The sequence below is a fragment of the Culex quinquefasciatus genome, chromosome 3 (assembly GCF_015732765.1).
Source record: "Culex quinquefasciatus strain JHB chromosome 3, VPISU_Cqui_1.0_pri_paternal, whole genome shotgun sequence".
Lineage (NCBI taxonomy): Eukaryota > Metazoa > Arthropoda > Insecta > Diptera > Culicidae > Culex > Culex quinquefasciatus.
In genome coordinates, this window is record NC_051863.1 from 114861514 (window position 1) to 114881968 (window position 20455).

Here is a 20455-nt window from a genome sequence, read left to right on the forward strand (position 1 = left end):
TATATTTTAGCATTGAAAATCGGACCATTAATTGCTAAGATATCGACATTAGAAAATGGTGGGTTGTTTGGGTGAGACTTAGAAAACATCAATTTTCCTTTTTTAACCTTGCATGGCAATATCTCAGCAACTATGGATCGTATCAACAAAGTTCATAAAAGCAAAACATAGAGAATTTTCTCAGCTTTTCAAAAATATTTTTTTCAAAGGTGGGCAAACATGGGCACTAATTTAAAAAAATGAAAAGCTGCGACAATTTTCAAAAAAAATACTTAAAAATGGTTATAACTTGAAAACGACACACTTTATCAAAAATTCACTAAAGTACTTTTTGATTGCATATTCGATTTTACACTTAATCCACCTATGTGGTTGATGCCTTCCTCACTTTTACCAACAATGGGTAATATGAATGGTTTGGATATATATTTCAGCTATTTTTTCAGATCCAGAAAAATAAGTACACAGATAAAACTTAAGCGGTCATAACTCGGGACAGGGTTGCCAGATCTTCAATGTTGTGGACTCATTGGAAAGGTCTTTTGATTACCTAACCAATGATGGGTCGGGTGATAGATCCGGACATTGTTTGCATACATTTAATTGAGATCCGGCTTCAAAAAAGTACATAAATATCACTTAAGTGGTCATAACTCGAGACAGGGTTGCCAGATCTTCAATGTTGTGGACTCATTGGAAAGGTCTTTTGATTACCTAACCAATGATGGGTCGGGTGATAGATCCGGACATTGTTTGCATACATTTAATTGAGATCCGGCTTCAAAAAAGTACATAAATATCACTTAAGTGGTCATAACTCGAGACAGGGTTGCCAGATCTTCAATGTTGTGGACTCGTTGGAAAGGTCTCTCGATAACCTAAATAACGATGGGTCGGATGATGGATTCGGACATAGTTTACATACATTTAAGTGAGATCCGGCTTCAAAAAAGTACATGAATATCACTTAAGTGGTCATAACTCGAGACAGGGTTGCCAGATCTTCAATGTTTTGGATTCATTGGAAAGGCCTTTTAATTACCTAACCAACGATGGGTCGGATGATGGATCCGGACATAGTTTTCATGCATATAAGTGAGATTCGGATACATGTGAAAACACATTTTTATATATAACTTTTGAACTACTTATCGAAACTTCAAACAATTCCATAGCGATGTATGGGACCCTAAACCAAGTCGAATGCAACCGGTTTGATCAAAATTGGTCCAGCAAGTGCTGAGAAAACTTGGCAAGAATTTTGAACACATACATACATACACACACACATACACACACATACACACACATACACACACACACCGACATTTGTTCAGTTTTTGATTCTGAGTCGATATGTATACATGAAGGTGGGTCTAGGAGCTTTTAATAAAATGTTCATTTTCAGAGCAGGATTATAGCCTTACCTCAGTGAGGAAGGCAAAACAGAAAATTGATGTTTTCTAAGTCTCACCCAAACAACCCACCATTTTCTAATGTCGATATCTCAGCAATTAATGGTCCGATTTTCAATGTTAAAATATATATTTTAGCATTGAAAATCGGACCATTAATTGCTAAGATATCGACATTAGAAAATGGTGGGTTGTTTGGGTGAGACTTAGAAAACATCAATTTTCCTGTTTTTTAACCTTTGCATGGCAATATCTCAGCAACTATGGATCGTATCAACAAAGTTCATAAAAGCAAAACATAGAGAATTTTCTCAGCTTTTCAAAAATATTTTTTTCAAAGGTGGGCAAACATGGGCACTAATTTAAAAAAATGAAAAGCTGCGACTATTTTCAAAAAAAATACTTAAAAATGGTTATAACTTGAAAACGACACACTTTATCAAAAATTCACTAAAGTACTTTTTGATTGCATATTCGATTTTACACTTAATCCACCTATGTGGTTGATGCCTTCCTCACTTTTTACCAACAATGGGTAATATGAATGGTTTGGATATATATTTCAGCTATTTTTTTCAGATCCAGAAAAATAAGTACACAGATAAAACTTAAGCGGTCATAACTCGGGACAGGGTTGCCAGATCTTCAATGTTGTGGACTCATTGGAAAGGTCTTTTGATTACCTAACCAATGATGGGTCGGGTGATAGATCCGGACATTGTTTGCATACATTTAATTGAGATCCGGCTTCAAAAAAGTACATAAATATCACTTAAGTGGTCATAACTCGAGACAGGGTTGCCAGATCTTCAATGTTGTGGACTCGTTGGAAAGGTCTCTCGATAACCTAAATAACGATGGATCGGATGATGGACCCGGACATAGTTTTCATACAGATAAGTGAGATCCGGCTTAAAAAAGTTCATAAATATCACTTAAGTGGTCATAACTTGAGACAGGGTTGCCAGATCTTCAATGTTTTGGACTCATTGGAAAGGTATTTTGATTACCTAACCAACGATGGGTTAGATGATGGATCCGGACATAGTTTTCATGCATATAAGTGAGATTCGGATACATGTGAAAACACATTTTTATTTATAACTTTTGAACTACTTATCGAAACTTCAAACAATTCCATAGCGATGTATGGGACCCTAAACCAAGTCGAATGCAACCGGTTTGATCAAAATTGGTCCAGCAAGTGCTGAGAAAACTTGGCAAGAATTTTGAACACATACATACATACACACACACACACATACACACACACACACACAGACATTTGTTCAGTTTTGGATTCTGAGTCGATAAGTATACATGAAGGTGGTCTCAATAAAAAGTTCATTTTTAGAGCAGGATTATAGCCTTACCTCAGTGAGGAAGGCAAACCCCGTGGGAGTCGCTCTACCTGCATTCCTGTCACACATGAGGTCTGCACAGCTGATTCCACGTAGATTTTTCCCGCCAGTAATGACAGGAAACGCTGACAAACGGAATATGTGCCCAAATCATAAGTGGTTTTTAACATATGAAGGGAAATCATCGTGAACTGGAACTGCCGGTCGTTAGCCCGGGTAAAGTGGAAACGTTGAGATGCTTGTTGTCCTCTGCTCTCATCTCGCAAAAAGCCATACAGAGAACCACGTCCCATTCAACCGGCTCCGTGGCTTAATGGTTACGGCTTCTGTCTCCCAAGCAGAAGGTTCAGGGGTCAAATCCCGGTCGGTACCTTTGAAATTTGGAATCAGGAATTTGAATATAATAATAATAAAAACTAAAATGTATCAGGTGGGATTCGAACTCACACCTTTGAATTGGTGGTGGTCTGGGACGCTAAGCAGTCGGCCATCAGAAGGTTTACACTCTAGCAGTGAATTGATATTGATCCGTAGTGTTGAAACATGTTATCTCTTCTTCTCATATTATTAAATACGCGCTGATCCCTGATTTGCCTGAAGGGATTGGAAGTCTAAATATAGATCGAGATTCCTTCAGATGCTTGCTTCCATGTTTAGGCGGGGCCGAACAATGCCCAGCGACCTCGGAATTGGACCGCAAGGAGCTCTGTCATTCTGAAATGGGTCGTTGGAAGCAGCGCGAGGGCTATCACCATCTAATACCCGGGACTGAGATAAGCTGTATCAGCGTTCGGTATGTACACAGTCTGATACAAATTATACTTTCCCATAATTTCGCTACCGGTTAGCGGGTATTGGATTGGGCCACATACACACATACACACACCTCAGTGAGGAAGGCAAAATGAAGTTGAAAAATTTGTGCGACCAATATTTCGATTTTTTGAAAAAATCAGTATTGATTCAAAAAATCATTACTTGGTGAAAGATTTTTTGCCCATTCTGGAAATTTCTGAAAAGTTGGCATTTTATGTCCTCTAAAACATATAAAAAAAAAAAAATAAAAATAGTGTTTTTTTGCAAATCAAGTTTTAGTGACAAAAAGTGAAATTAAAAATCATCAAAAAAAATTTTACCGTGTATAATTTTTTTTCAGTGTATACCTACAACTTTGCCGAAGACACCAAATCGATCAAAAAAATCCTTCAAAAGATACAGATTTTTGAATTTTCACATATCATTTTTGTATGGACAGCTGCCAAATTTGTATGGAAATTTCTATGGACAAACTAATGATGCAAAATGGCTTCTTTGGTCATACCGAAGGCACCAAAAAAGTTTAAGCCGGATAAAAAAATACAAAAATTAAAATTAAAGAAAAAAGAACGATTCCGTAGAGAACTGCTCATTTGTGACCGGTCGAATCCGTTGCGGATTGACCTACCGCAGGATAAATCGGAGGCCACAGACGAGGGCAGCTTCTGCGGGTGGATGTTGGCAGCCATACCAAAAGAAGATGGCCGTGTTGCTGTGGGTAATGGTCACTCCCTTCGACAGCTGTGCAACTGTGGCCACTTTCGATCGCTGACAGTTCTACCAATATGTCTTGCCTAAGAACCAGGATACGCCAATGGAGCCTCAGCGGCCGCCGGTGGCCCTAGCCTAAAGCTGTCCAAACCCACCGGTGGCTACTGCAACTTCTCTGGCATGTCCCGATTCTTAACCAAAACACATTTGTACAAATGTCGACGAGCGGGAGTGGCCACTTACCTCAGCAACACGGCCATCCACTGCTGGTAGAGCTGTTAAAATTCACCCGCAGAGGCATTCTCCGTCTAAACAACCTTCGACCAAACCGTTGGTAGGACAGCTGGAAGCTGACAACAAAAAGCTGAAGAAAAAAACAGATTAAAATCAGGATTTGAACCACTGTGATAAAAAAAACTTCTAATTGATAGCACTGCGCCTCTACCATCAGGACTTCCTATTTCGCTGTTGAGTGAGCAAGAAAATTACCGATGTAGAGTTTGACATCTCGAAATTTGTTTTCTAAAATAGCCCTCATGAGCGCTCAAAGCCCTCTTTGTGAGTAAATGAGGAAGGACCTCACACTCACCGAGATTGATGAGTAATTTACTCGCAGGTAACTTAGTTTTTCTTCATGGTTGAGTAACTTGTGAGTGAGTTTCCGAACTCTGAAAAAAGTTGATTAAAAAATCTGCATTTTTTCCGTGTACCTATTTTTTCTCAATAGAAATGCATATAACTTTGCCGAAGACACCACATTGATCAGAAAATTCACTCAGAAGTTACAGCTGTTTGAATATTTACGTATCATTTTTGTATGGACAGCAGCCAAAATTGTATGGAGACTTGTATGGGTGAACCAATGATACAAAATAGCTTTTTTGGTCATAGGGAAGACCCCCACAAAGTTTGAGCCAAATAAAAAAAATACAAAAAAAAAAATGGTAGAAATCGACCGATTTCGTAGAGAGTTGCTCAGCTTTAATTTCATGCAAAACGTTCATAGTTTTGTTAGAAATTGACAGAGTTAACGTCACTTAGTAGCATATCATTTTTGTTATAGCTGGCAAAAAAACATGTAACAAGTTGGAAATGTAGAAATATCATCAGGATGTAGTATAAACAGTTAGTTTTAAGAAAATGCATGCAAAATATGTCTATTCTAACAATTTTTCATGAGAACTTTAAAATTAAAATGACGGACACTCGATTTTGCTAATGAATCGCACCAATTTTGACTGAAATGTTAGTGAATGGCATTCTTTAGGTGCCAAATAAGCTGTTAACATCAAAACAATCGATATTTTATATAAAAAAAATGCTAGAAAGGTACACAGCAACCAAGGAAGTTGTTGTCTTCTTATTCCAAAATTGTTGAACTTACGGACCCAATCCTGAAATTATTTGATTATAAAAAATTACTGAGACCTTTATGTATACTTTCTTGAAATGTATAACATAACAAGCTTTTTTTCAGACTCATTATTTAATATCTTCGAGACATTAACCAAAATGTTTTAGATAAAAAATTAAAGAACTAATAGTTTTCATCAGGGACTTATGATACCTTTAACCGATTTCCACAGGTTTGAATACTTTTTCGAAAGAGTAAAACAGACTGAAAATGGGTGAATCGCCAAAAACACATAAGAATAAATCCAGATAGCTACACTTGATGTACCGAAGAACAGTAAAGAGCCAAACTATATTTGCTGTAAGCTGAGTATTCATCGCGAGAGATAACTCACGCTCACCTTCTCCACAGTACAAGAACCATCCAGAGGGACGTCTAGTGAGAGTCTATCAGTGCATTTCACCGATGCAACCTGCGCGAACCGCAAACTATCCACACTTCCGAGCAGAGTTCTACCCTTCGCAACGCTAACGCTAAACGCTGAACAAATCAAATAAAACCAACGACGCGACTCCCGAGAAAGTGCATTCGATCGTAAAGCCTGGCTCACGGTAGTGCACGCGAGAGAGTACGAGTCAATTGCAATTCAACACTTCGAGCGATTAACCGCGAACATCGATTGATTGCAATCGATCGGAACCAAAGTACTGTATTGTGTGTTGGTGTACGCGGTGGGGATCTGGTTGCAGCCGTCAACAAGTTCAAAAGTTTATCTCCGAGGACGGACCGAAGGCAGCGGACGGAGTGCAGCAACAGTGCGAATTGCCCAGCGATCGGCAGTACTATCGGACGGCTGTACACAGCGATTCTGGCGGCAGAATGTGCAAATCGGTTCTGGCGTTCTCCGATGACAACTTTGCACGCAGTGACTAAGAAGCTGGCGGTGCGGGAACCTCCCCTGAGTGCGAGTTTGAGTGATTGTTTTTTTTAAGCGTTATTGTATCAATTAGTACCAGTGAAGCGGGTCGTACGACCTTAGAACTTTAGGGGAACTTTCCCCACCCGAATCGTTGGTTGATTTTGAATGTAGAAGATCAAAGCAGCCGGGGCCAACGTAAGCGGTCAGGTCTTCTGGTCAGCCTGGCCAGCAACAGCGTTTCCCGTAACATCTGACGTAAGGTCTCCACTCCAGTTCCAGGAATCGTAAACCAGCAACATGTACACCTCAGGTAAGAATCTAATCGCAGGACGTCATGAGCGTCGAGCGCCAATATTAGCATTCCGATACGGTCGAGTAGGCCGTTGGGCTGTGTTCCATCCAAGCCGACTTGGATGCACTGCTCTCGACACTGATAAGACTGATAAGGGTTGCAGCCGCATCGAAGGATGCTGGGGCGATAGTTGAAGTCTGCGACCGTGTAGGATAAAGCCAGGCTTAAGTTTAGTGTTGCTCAGCTAGGAAGATCGGAGCGCGTGCGCGGATTTGGATTTGGTTGGATTGAATCGGTGCACTCTGGATTGATTGTCGAAGGAACGTCACGTTGGCATGAACCAGATTGTGCACGCAGTGGTCGCTCACGGTACACATTGGTAATATATTTGAGCAAAGGTGGTAGGACAAGGAAAGTAGGACGATGCATTTAGATGAAATTTTCTTTGTTCCGAGAGCGAGACAATGCGTTGTGAAACAAAAAGATGTGGGTTGTCATAAATCAGCAATAAGAGCAACTCAATTTTATGGACTGTTTTAAGTAATCTACTTTCTTTATTGAAATTTGTTGACACCTTCATTTCTGGTGATAGGATATCATATTAAAAGAAAACAAACCATTTCTAGAGTTATGAGTGATCAAACTTTTAGTATTTGGGTAATTCTCCGCCAACTCACACATCTGTTGCCCCGACCCCTCTTCGATTTGCGTGAAACTTTGTCCTAAGGGGTAACTTTTGTCCCTGATCACGAATCCGAGGTCCGTTTTTTGATATATCGTGACGGAGGGGCGGTACGACCTCTTCCATTTTTGAACATGCGAAAAAAGAGGTGTTTTTCAATAATTTGCAGCCTGATACGGTGATGAGATAGAAATTTGGTGTCAAAGGGACTTTTATGTAAAATTAGACGCCCGATTTGATGCCGTACTCAGAATTCCGAAAAACGTATTTTCATCGAAAAAACACTAAAAAGTTTTAAAAATTCTCCCATTTTCCGTTACTCGACTGTAAATTTTTTGGAAAATGTCATTTTATGAGAAATTTAATGTACTTTTCGAATCTACATTGACCCAGAAGGGTCATTTTTCATTAGAACATTTTTTCATTTTAAAATTTCGTGTTTTTCTAACTTTGCAGGGTTATTTTTTAAGAGTGTAACAATGTTCTACAAAGTTGTAGAGCAGACAATTACAAAAATTTCAATATATAGACATAAGGGGTTTGCTTACAATAATCACGAGTTATCGCGATTTTACGAAAAAAAAGTTTTGAAAAAATTATTTTTTTGCGTTTCTCTTTGTTTCGTCGTCCGTGTATGTCGCGGGTGACCATGAACGGCCATGATCGATGACGACCAACTTTTTCAAAACTTTTTTTTCGTAAAATCGCGATAACTCGTGATGTTTATGAGCAAACCCCTTATGTCTGTATATCTAAATTTTTGTAATTGTCTACTCTAAAACTTTGTAGAACATTGTTACACTCTTAAAAAATAACCCTGCAAAGTTAGAAAAAACACGAAATTTTAAAATGAAAAATTTTGTTCTAAATGAAAAAATGACCCTTCTGGGTCAATGTAGATTCGAAAAGTACATTAAATTAACCATAACATGACATTTTCCAAAAAAAATTACAGTCGAGTAACGGAAAATGAGAGAATTTTTAAAACTTTTTTAGAGTTTTTTTCGATGAAAAATACGTTTTTTCGGAATTCTGAGTACGCCATCAAATCGGGCGTCTAATTTTACATAAAAGTCTCTTTGACACCAAATTTCTATCTGATCACCGTATCATGCCTTAAATTATTGAAAAACACCTCTTTTTTCGCATGTTCAAAAATGGAAGGGGTCGTACCGCCCCTCCGTCACGAGATATCAAAAAACGGACCTCGGATTCGTGATCAGGGACAAAAGTTACCCCTTAGGACAAAGTTTCACGCAAATCGAAGAGGGGTCGGGGCAACTTTTCCCGATTTCGTGTGAGTTGGTAGAGAATTACCCATTTGAAAGATGTTTTCAAGAGTAGCAAACAAACAAATGTAAATAACAACTTACTTGAAGTCACGGTCTGTTAAAACTGGGCCCACACCAGTTCTATTCGCCCACAACAAATCTCATCGGGTGTATCGACCTACTTTAATCACATGGCAGGAGGTGCCGGCTTAAGAGAGGGTTGAAAATCCTTATATTGCTTCAGTGAATATGTTGGTTTGTTAAGATGTCTTAGGACCAGCGGTTCTCAACCTGGGGTACATGTACCCCTGGGAGCGGTTGCAGGAGGTACCGGAAGACAAACCCCGTAATGGCGGTTATTTGAAAAAAAAAAATCAAACAAAATATTTGAGAGAAAAACCAACCAAAATTTTGAGTGATTTAAATTTTAAATATCTTTCGAAATTTATGAAAAAAAAATCCCGATCGTTTGATACCCACATTGTAAAAACTGAAATTTTGTGTAATTTTTCGAAAATACGTAGTATTGTGAAAATTTTGAGTATTTTCAAAAAATGTTGTTATTACATTCGAAATGTATGAAAAATTCCGATCATTTAATAACCATATTGTAAAAACTAAAATTATGAGTTTTTTTTCGAAAATACGTAGTTTTGTGAATTTTTTTAGTATTTTCATTTTTAAATAACTTTCGAAATGTATGAAAAAAAAACCCGATCAGTTGATACCCATATTGTAAAAAAAGAAATTTTGAGTATTTTTTTCGAAAATACGTAGTTTTGTGAAAATTTTGAGTATTTCCAAAAAATGTTGTAATTACATTCGAAATGTATGAAAAAAATCCTGATCGTTTGATACCCATATTGTAAAAACTAAAATTTTGAGTATTTTTTTTCGAAAATAAGTAGTTTTGTGAACATTTTGAGTGTTTTCTAAAAAATGATTTTACATTCACAATACGCCATACGCCATTTTTGCAAAAATGGTCCAAAAAAGCACTTTTTTGGTGATAACTCAAAATGATAGCATTTCAGCGGCCTACTATGTTCTGAAGTGTTGTTTATGACATAAAATTACACATCTTTGCCGAAGACAGCCAAATGTTTTAAGCCTTTATTGAGGAGTTATAACAATTTTTAAGTGATTTTGAGCCTATTTTCAAGTTGCTATGTTTTCAAAATGGCTCAGTTTGGCACAAAACCGGACAATGCACCTTAAAGTACACACTTTCAACTACATTTCCTGAAAATATCTCCGTGTCTATCGGTGTCTATTTTTAGATACCTCAATTTGAATTTGACGGTTTTAATCATGTGGGTCTCGTGGCGCAGGGGTAGCGGCTTCGGCTGCCGATCCCGATGATGCTATGAGACGCGGGTTCGATTCCCGCCTTATCCACTGAGCTTCTATCGGATGGTGAAGTAAAACGTCGGTCCCGGTTTCTCCTGTCTCGTCAGAGGCGCTGGAGCAGAAATCCCACGTTAGAGGAAGGCCATGCCCCGGGGCGTAGTGCCAATAGTTTCGTTTTTTCGGTTTTAATCAATATATGAGCAATTCTCGCTGAAACCGTCCCACTAGATGCACATGTTCTCAAATCGTTACGGCAATGTTCTCATTCGATTCAGCGCACCAAAAACCATTAAAACAACCTTCGAACCAATGAAAATGTCAGCCGTTAGCCACCTGTAAATAAAAACTTGTATTGAACTATGGATTTTTCGAAAAAATGCCTAATTTGGAGAAATGATATCTCCCAAAATACATTACCAAACATCAAAAGTTATATATCGTTAGAAAGGTAATCGCGAGGGCTTTCTATCGCACTTTGAAAAACATTTCAAAAATTATTTTTTCAATGGTAATTTTAAGGGTTTTTGAGAAACTTACTCTTAATTTTGAATTTTGACCGTGTTCGCAACCACTTATCATTACGCAACCATTTTCATTCGAAAGATTGGAAGATTTTGCATAAAATCAACTTGAGAAAAGTAGTGTAATGAAATAGTTTTCGTATAGTTATTAACGGATGAAAGAAATTGGTAAAATTTCAGTTAAAAATAACCAAAGCTCAGACTTCAGAAATGAACCTAATTTACAGTCAAAACAAAGCAGGATTGTATTTGAGCCGAATGTACAGTCATCTGAGGCAAATCTGGACATATAGGATGAATAGGGACAGCTATATCAACTTTACTTTCACTCATCAACTATACACTCACTCATTTATCATGTAAAAACATACATAAACAAACAAGTTTCTAAATTTTATGCAATTAAGTACTCTGAAAACTAATGTCCTTACTTAGATTGTAGTCTCGATTCGCCACATTTCACTGAATTAATATTTTATGTACAGAGTTTGTTTTGGGAAGATCTGCTTTATTTGTATAACCTCAATCGTGCACAAGAAAGTGCTATGTTGAAATCAATATTTTTTGATCAAGTTAAAATTTTATGGAGCTGTTGATACCATAAAAACAAGCAAAAAACTCGATTTTCGTCCAAATCGGACTAGGTCCTTTTTTTTTTGATACCACCCCAAAGTTTCACTTTTCTGCAAACAATTTTAAAAACCTTCATTGATAAACTGCGATATCTCTGAAACCGCAAGCCATACAATGTCGAGTCAGAACTCACTAGAAAGATAATTAGACGTGGAATTAATAAGTGTAGTCTGTTTTTAATTCAAACTTTTTCAATGTATTTATGTTGCACAAATGATTATTTTAAATTTGGTTTTTATATTGAGAGTAATTAAAAATTAAAGTTAAATTAATCCCATTTTTTTACATAGAATAGAGAAGAGCGGGGCAAAGGTACGCGCCTAGTGACAATCATTTTGTCACCGATGACCATAAAATATTTTTGATTTGTTGTACCGTAAACCGGGGTGACTTTGATAGGATTTCAAATTGTTTTTAGAATATTTTCCAACAGGTAAGGGTCTTCTCAAGATTATTATTTTTAAAACATGTACTGGGGTAGGCCACACTAAGTCCATACACTATTTTGGAAAAAAGTTTTTTCAGTAGTGTTTAGAAAAATAGTTACGTTAAAAATTCTTAGTTTTAATTCCGGGGTGACTTTGATAGTCATAGTTTTTCATGCTAAAACATATTTAAGATGTTCCAACTTTATTTTACGTTAAATTTACCATCACTAAAGTAGCTGATATAGTTTGTAAGAAAAAAATCAATGTTTATGTTAAGTTAACTAAGTTTATAAGCTTTTTAACAAAATACATATAAATTTTAGGTAAAATTGCTAAAAAGTCAGAATTTTGCCTGAAATTTGTTAAAACTAGTTTTGTTTATAAAATTATTGATTTATATTGCATTTTATACTGAATTCGAAGCACGAATCACATGTTTAAACATTTTACATGAAATTTGTTCAACTGAAAATGCCTATAAATTTGAAGATTTTTTTTAACTGTGTTTCAAAAACACATATTATTTATTATTTACAAACTTATTGAATCTTCTCCTAGTGGAAAATTGTCCAAAGAATCCGAAAATGCATTCCGTTTTCCGATTCAAAATCATGTTCATTGAGAAAATCATGACACTTTGAGAAGTTTAAAATAATGACTTTCATTAACATTTTCTTAACTATAGTTAACTAACTTTTAAACTCTTCAAAATTTTATGAAAACTTCTTCTTGAGGAACTTTGAACACTTCTCTACCACGGTCAGTATGTTTCTGAACCATTCCTTACGTTTTTTAATTGTACTCTTCATTTTTCGGAAAAATCGCAAACCTATCAAAGTCACCCCGGCTATCAAAGTCACCCCGTTTTACGGTATATACCAAATGGTACCCTTATCACTTGCTTTCAAAACGTATTACTAGAATTCACCTCAAATTGCTTTTATGTCGAGAAACAGGCAATTACCCTAAAAAATAAGTGCGTAGCTTTGCTCCGTGTGTGGGGTAAAGGGATTTTTAACTCTTTTTTGTTGTTTTAATTTTAGTTATTTTTTCATTCAGTTTTCAATTAGGGGCAGTTTCAATCTCAAATTAAGGTAAATTTATCGTAAATTGACTTGTGTCTAATGAAAAGGCGTAGTCCAATTTGGACGAAAATCGAGTTTTTTGTTTGTTTTTATGGTACTTAATTGCATAAAATTTAGAAACTTGTTTGTTTATGTATGTTTTTACATAAACAATATAAAAATATGATTTAATGAGTGAAAGTATAGTTGATATAGCTGTCCCTATTCATCCTATATGTCCAGATTTGCCTCAGATGACTGTACATTTGGCTCAAATACAATCCTGCTTTGTTTTGACTGTAAATTAGGTTCATTTCTGAAGTCTGAGCTTTGGTTATTTTTAACTGAAATTTTACCAATTTCTTTCATCCGTTAATAACTATACGAAAACTATTTCATTACACTACTTTTTCAAGTTGATTTTATGCAAAATCTTCCAATCATTCGAATGAAAATGGTTGCGTAATGATAAGTGGTTGCGAACACGGTCAAAATTCAAAATTAAGAGTAAGTTTCTCAAAAACCCTTAAAATTACCATTGAAAAATAATTTTGAAATGTTTTTCAAAGTGCGATAGAAAGCCCTCGCGATTACCTTTCTAACGATATATAACTTTTTGATGTTTGGTTAGGGCATTTTTTCGAAAAAAATCCATAGTTCAATACAAGTTTTTATTTACAGGTGGCTAACGGCTGACATTTTCATTGGTTCGAAGGTTGTTTTAATGGTTTTTTGGTGCGCTGAATCGAATGAGAACATTGCCGTAACGATTTGAGAACATGTGCATCTAGTGGGACGGTTTCAGCGAGAATTGCTCATATTTATAATTTTTAAGCGGAATCTTATTGAAAACGTGGTAATAATCGGTAAATTGAAGGGTAAATTGATCGATTTTATGGGAACTTATGGGAAATTGGACGAGCTTTCCGATAAAAATATTTACGAGACTGAAAATTCAATTCTGTCATATAAAAATTGCCAAACACCACCAAAAAAACTATTTTTTCGACATTTTAATTTTTTAAACCGCTGTATCTTCCCAGGGATTGGACATAGGACAATGGTCAATATGGAGACTCCTATGTAAAATTGTCTGGCGAATCGATTCCCACTATTCGTTTTTGAAAACTTTGACGTTTATATCACTTTTCAAAAAACAGTTTTAGTAAATGATTTTTTTATTTTTAGGAAAGACATACCATCCTGCATTTTTCGACAGTCTTTTTGTAACATCTTAGGCTATTTCCTCAGAAATTTTGAACGAGAAAAATCGTGACATCACCTTAAAATTTAACTTTTAAGCCTAAAAACAAAAAAATCTCATAGAAGTTGCGTGTATTTTTATTTCAGTGTATTTTTTTCAGAAAGCCCGTCCAATTTCCTACCAGTTTTGGCTTTGACCACTTTTGATACGATGCAATTGCTTCGAGATACAGTAATTTTTAATTGAAAAATACAAAAATATTTAAATAACTTACGCCCTTCTCAAATGTTATTTTCGAGTACAATTGGCACTAGGAAAACATGTCTAAAAAGTTTCATTGAAATCGTAGAGGGTCGGTTACAAAAGTACCAGAAAAATTACTTATTTGAGCTTGAATTGCTCTATGTTTAAAAAAAGTGCAATTTACAACTTTTCTGTAACTTTTTCAGTTTGAAGTAAAATTAAATCATTAAAGAGGTAACACAGACAAACAGACGTAAATCTCTTTTTAATTCCATCAATCAGGAATATAACGGCTGATTTGAATTAAAACTAAGTTCTCGGATTATCCACCAGAATAGGATGGCGCTGCAATCAAGGCACACTTTCAAATGACGTTTAAGCTAGCGCGCCAAAAGTTTCAGGTAGCGCGCCAAAAGTTTGGCCTTGGTGAATGACGCGGTGTCCAGCGATGGCAGTTGCGCGACCCGGCCGACTTCGAGGACGCAAGAGACCGCGAGAATCTTTACTCCGTCGTGGTCCTCAAATCCGGCCTTCGTGAATGACGCGGTATCCAGCGATGGCAATTGCGCGGCCCGGCCGACTTCGAGCACGAGTCTACCAAACAGCGTTTGCCCTCCTAAATTGCTTGCCGAGAAGGTAGCTTAACCTCACGCCAAGAAATTTATTATTTAAACTCATGGCCAATTTGTGGGCATTGTTCACAAACAGTGCAGTAATACCCAAACCACCCTCAAACTGGTGCATCTTTCCATCAACCTCTGCAGCCTACACGAATGTTTCCTCGGCAAGATTTACCTAGTGCATGGCCGCAATCGGACGCGGACGTGGACCGTCTGCGTGAGTTAAGAATTTGAACTTCTTGCATTCTTCTCACATGTTGGTAAACAAATGTAAATGTTAGTAAACAAATCTCCCTCCTCTCACTACAACAAGAGTGACCGCGTTCACTCACACACTAACCAATTCTCATATACAGTGATGCTTAATGCTAGTATTGGCCACCAGATCGAGCTACTAGCTAACCTTTTTCCATTTTTTTTTGTGATTGATGGATTTTCGTTAAATTTGTTCAATGATTTACGTCTGTTTGTCTGTGGAGGTAATATTCAACATCCCAACATTACATCTTCCAAATTTACACAATTTAATACTATGTAGGTATTGACAAGAAGAATTCAAAAAAAAATAAAAAAAAAACAGGTTCATGAAAAAAAAATTCTCGATTTTTAAATAAGACCGTTGCATATATTTTTTAAAATGTATGCCCCTTCAAAATTGGTCCGAAAAATCAGGGGGCAGCAAAAATATTTTTCAAAATTTCAATGAACAAAGAAGTCTAACCAACGGAGAACTTTTTTAAAGGCATTTTTCTGCATTGATAATCATACTAAGCATGTTTGTTTTCGTTTTAAATAATATTTTTAATTTTCATAAAATTCAGATGCAGAACTTTTTATTGGCGAAAAAATCGCCGATTACCAGATATTTAGAAAACTAATAATTGCCGTACATCTGGACAGGTATATAATGCAATTTAAACACTTTTTTCATTCAAATGTTCATTCAAATGTTGCTCGTAATTCCAAATTTTAATACTTTGGTCAGAGTCGAGGGACATAAACATCAAAAAGTATTTGCTACAATTTTATTTGAAACTTATTTTCACAAAAAAAGTGGTTTCCCAAAATCGATATTTTTATTTTTTTGTGTGTTAAACTGCCGTTCTACGCATAATTGTCCTATGTTCGAAAAAGTGCAACTCTGAGTTTTTTTTTTGAAAGGTCAATAAACCAAATTTCCAATTTTTGCTTTTGGGTGTTTTTAAACCGCCTTGAGTCAGGGGTGTTAAAAACACCCAAAAGTAAAAACTGAAAATTTGGTTTATTGGACCTTTTCAAAAAAAACTCTAGAACTGAGAAAAACGCGATTGAAATTTTTGAAATGTGTGTTTCTTAAAGTATACATCAAATTAAAGTTCAAAATGTTAAAATCGACATGGGACGATTATGCGTAGAACGGCAGTATAATGAGCAAAACTTTTAAGCTATGTGACCATTTGCGCCGAGTTATTTTTTTCAGGTTGTGTTTTTTGGAAAATAAAAATAGAAATCTTACTCCAAAATATTGTATGACATCAGTTTTTAATGAAAAATCAAATTTGCAATCAAAAAAAAAAAAAAAACTATACAATAATTTGATAAAGTTAATCATTTAGAGACAAAGCCACTTGAAGTTTGATTTTGTCTCATTTTTTTTATCAATTTTTCCAAAACATGCAGATTTTCGAATATTTTCGCACCCTTTTTGTATGGACACCAGGCTTCACTGAACACCAAGATCGGGTGCGCCGTGGTGCGGTTTTCGTGTCACTCTAGAACCCAAACCGAGCTGTTTATTGTCACACCATAGCAACTGTACCGAAAGCACCTTGGTACACCACCGGTGCACCCAACTGTATACCAAGATGCAACTCAACAGAATGGTTGATCCAAGTAAACCGGAGGACACAATGACACAAAATGGCTTCTTCGGTCATAGGGACATAAGGTTTTAAGAGCGAGTTTTTCACCAATGTGTAACAGGTCGTATCGAGGAGCTCCGATTTGGATGAAACTTTCAGCGTTTGTTTGTCTATACATGAGATGAACTCATGCCAAATATGAGCCTTCTACGACAAAGGGAAGTGGGGTAAAAAGGGCTTCGAAGTTTGAGGTCCAAAAAACCTAAAAAAATTAAAATTGCTCGCATTTCCGTAAAACTTCATCAATTCCAACTCTCGTAGATGCATTTGAAAGGTCTTCCGAAGCACTTCAAAATGGGCCATAGACATCCAGGATCGGCTTGACTTTTTCTCATAGCTTTTGCAAACTACTGTTAAAAATTGATTGTTTTAAAACCTTATTATCTTTTTGCAACAGCCTCCAACACCCATACTCCCATAGGTCAAAAGATAGGTAATTATATGGACTATAAGCCGACGGTATTAACTTTTTGGCCAATCGCAGTTTTTCTCATAGTTTTTCGATTTTTCTACAACAAACATTTTACAACGTTAGTTTTTGCCCTGTAGACCTTCATAGCGGCACTTTTTGCTCTCAATTTTGTCATATTCGGAATCCTCGAAAAATTTCACGTTGGTTAGAAGCAGTGTTGCAAATGAGTGATAGAAAAGCTATCAATTGATTATCTCTGCACCAAAAACATCCGAGAGTATAGTGGCCGTCTCTATAGCTTGTGAGATCTCTTCTTGTGTCTCGTGATTCCCAACGATGTCATTATCTCTCTCTATCACTCCTCCTCTTTTCCTCGACTATGCGCTCTCACCGCTGAGTCTCTCAATCTCTCCGAAAACTGGAATGAGAGAGCGCGAGATGGCGATTAGGAGCCGACCACGCATGACGTCCCGTTAAACTGCGTCTGCGAAATTGGTTTTGTGGCGGCTTTTGTGGTTAAACGCTGTTGCGGTAGGATGATCGTGGAAGCGGGAATGAGAGAGAAAAGGAAAATGTCCATCGAGAGTGTGGAAACACGAAAACGTGTTCGGCTATGTTCGGCGCTGAGAGTTTCAATAAGGAGAGAAAAGCAGTTGTATTTGAGGCATGAATATTCAGGCGGGATAATTGTAGTTGCTGAGAGCTGATATTTTGATATTTTAACAACCCTGGTTAGAAGTATTGGAGTGGTAAATTTGATTGGAAAAATTGCCATTTAGAATGAATTAAAATATTTTTTACAATTTGTTGGATTTGCGGTGAAACAGGTTTTCGCCTACTTGATACAGCATTTGACGTATTGATCACAGAGTAAAAAAGATCTGTTTCTTTTTACAATTTTTTTTATTTAATTATTTTTAAAATCAAATTTATCACTCCAATACTTCTAACTAACGTGTAATTTTCCGAGGATTCCGAATATGACATAAATGAGACCAAAAAGTGCCGCTATGGAGGCCTACAGGGCAAAAACTAACGTTGTCAAATGTTTGTTGTAGAAAAATCGAAAAACTATGAGAAAAACTGCGATTGGCCAAAAAGTTAATACCGTAGGCTTATAGTCCATATAATTACCTATCTTTTGACCTATGGGAGTATGGGTGTTGGAGGCTGTTGCAAAAAGATAATAAGGTTTTAAAAAAATCCATTTTTAACAGTAATTTGCAAAAGCTAAGAGAAAAAGTCGAACCAATCCTGGATGTCTATGGCACATTTTGAAGTGCTTCAAAAGACCTTTCAAATGCATCTACGAGAGTTGGAATTGATAAAGTTTTACGGAAATGCGAGCCAGATAAGATTTTTTAGGTTTTTTGGACCTCAAACTTCGAAGCCCGTTTTACCCCACTTCCTTTTGTCGTAGAGGCCTCATATTTGACATGAGTTCATCTCATGTATAGACAAACAAACGCTGAAAGTTTCATCCAAATCGGAGCTCCTCGATACGACCTCTAGAACAAACCGAGCAGAATTTACAAATACTGCCTCTTAACTAAATTTAAAAAAAACATTTCCGGTATTCGGGGAGAATTGCTGTCATGCAAAGTTAGCTAAGGCCGTTGCAAATATGTTTCAAGTTCTTTCCTCCACTAGAAATAAACGAATGTACTTTAATTGCAAACTTATGCAATCTATCAGTTAAAAACCAAAATAAACATCCCATTCAAATTAGTTGTAACGATTTAATCTAAGCATTTCAATCTTATCAGCCTGCCTGCACCATCTAGCGTGAATGCGTTACTCCAACTGAAACTGTAATCCGACTTACCGCCGACCAATACAGTCTCGATCACGATCTCCGTCCGCTCGCAATGCTAATACTGCTCAATTCCCAGCTCGTCCTCACCGTCGAGCGGCATTTCGGGCAAAAGTTTTGCTACTCTGAGGAGTCCCTCGCCGAGGACACTTCCCGTCTTGAGCTTTCGCTAGACCAGTGTTACGACCGTTGCTACAACTTTATCCTTTCCGTTGCAGCCCGAACCGGCGCGGTTTGCAGCTCAAAGCGCCTGCGGAGTCCAATCTTCAGAAGCAACAGCCAAACTTCCGAGTACGATGTGGAAGCGGCGGCAGGCGAGCGAACGCCACTGCTGTTCACTGCGAAGATCTCCGGCGTGGAGTCCGTCGACGAGCGTCGCCACCGACAGCTGCCTTCGGCCCACGCAACCGCGCTGTTTGGGATTTTGGCGCTGATTCTGTTCCTGCTCGTTGGAATCATCATCGCCGTCTACTTGCTGCTTCTGCAAGGTGAGTACTGGACTCTGGTACGGAAGGAGATGTGACGATCCGTTGCCCATTACAGTTCCCCGCCCCTGGCCGGTCTCCCATCCGTTCTACCTGGTCGAGCGGCAAATGTGGTGGCCCTACTCGGAACCACTGCAGGCCTCTCCGCTGAACAAGTCTTCCGTGCTGAACGTGATTCTGCTGCACACCCGCAGTGAACCCTGCCAGGACCAGTCCAGCTGCACACAGTTCGTGAAGCAGGTACAGAACGACACCTGGACGCGCACCGGAGCGCACATTCCGTACAACTTCCTGATCGGCGGCGACGGCAAAACGTACGAGGGTCGCGGCTGGAAGGCACAACACGGCTTCCCGGACCTTCCCGGCCGGAACGACACGATCGTGGTGGGAATCATCGGTAAGCTTAAAGGGTAATTCAAACTGTCTGCAAACACTTGATTGCAATTTCATCTTCCAGGAACGTACAGCGACCGGCATTCGGATGCGGTAATGTACGCCGAGGTGAAGGCCCTGCTCACCGAGTCCATCCGAAGGTTCTACCTCTTGCCCGGCTACAAGCTGTACGGAGTGGTGAACGGGTCGCAGCCGGAGAACGATGGGAAGGCTCTGTACGCGGAGCTGCAGCACTTGAAGCACTGGCGGGGACTGATCAACGTGTAGCGAAATTGCGTAGTTTGAAAGTTTTTTAGAGCAAATTTTTTACGATTATTTTAGAAAAAAATAAATAAACTGTGATTGGAGTTTGGAAATTTGTAATCTTTCGGGTTGTTCGGAAGCCACCACGTCACCACGATCTGGAGTGTTCCTTGAAATTTACTAAAACCAAGTACACCGACGAGTAGAGCAACTTTTTGTGAACATTACTGATTATTTTCACTTTTATTAAAAGTTATGCTTTTTCTTTTACAAGCATTTAAAAAATTTCCAAAAGCATTCTAATCAGTCGCGTGCATTTGGCCC

General features: G+C 37.7%; 1 protein-coding gene across 2 annotated transcripts; it reads left to right on the forward strand.

Annotated features, from left to right (window-relative positions):
• Positions 1 to 6109: 6109 nt before the first annotated feature.
• Positions 6110 to 20251, forward strand: LOC6040982 (peptidoglycan-recognition protein SD). Of its 2 annotated transcripts, XM_038265130.1 has the most exons (4): positions 6110 to 6886; positions 19229 to 19498; positions 19554 to 19892; positions 19953 to 20251. In XM_038265130.1, the coding sequence occupies exons 1-4, from the start codon at positions 6874 to 6876 to the stop codon at positions 20153 to 20155; spliced, it is 825 nt and encodes a 274-aa protein (XP_038121058.1). In that variant the 5' UTR covers positions 6110 to 6873; the 3' UTR covers positions 20156 to 20251. The 2 variants fall into 2 exon arrangements, with proteins under 2 accessions (XP_038121058.1, XP_001850303.2); XM_001850251.2 differs by lacking the exon at positions 6110 to 6886 and having other exon boundaries at positions 19014 to 19498.
• Positions 20252 to 20455: the final 204 nt, after the last annotated feature.

Bases quoted from the DNA above. Each gene is read 5' to 3' on its own strand.
- LOC6040982 (XM_001850251.2), top strand. From the start codon at position 19,066: ATGCTAATACTGCTCAATTCCCAGCTCGTCCTCACCGTCGAGCGGCAT. The intron at 19,499-19,553 runs GTGAGTACTGGA...TGCCCATTACAG, and splicing joins CTACTTGCTGCTTCTGCAAG to TTCCCCGCCCCTGGCCGGTC. The intron at 19,893-19,952 runs GTAAGCTTAAAG...TTCATCTTCCAG, and splicing joins GATCGTGGTGGGAATCATCG to GAACGTACAGCGACCGGCAT.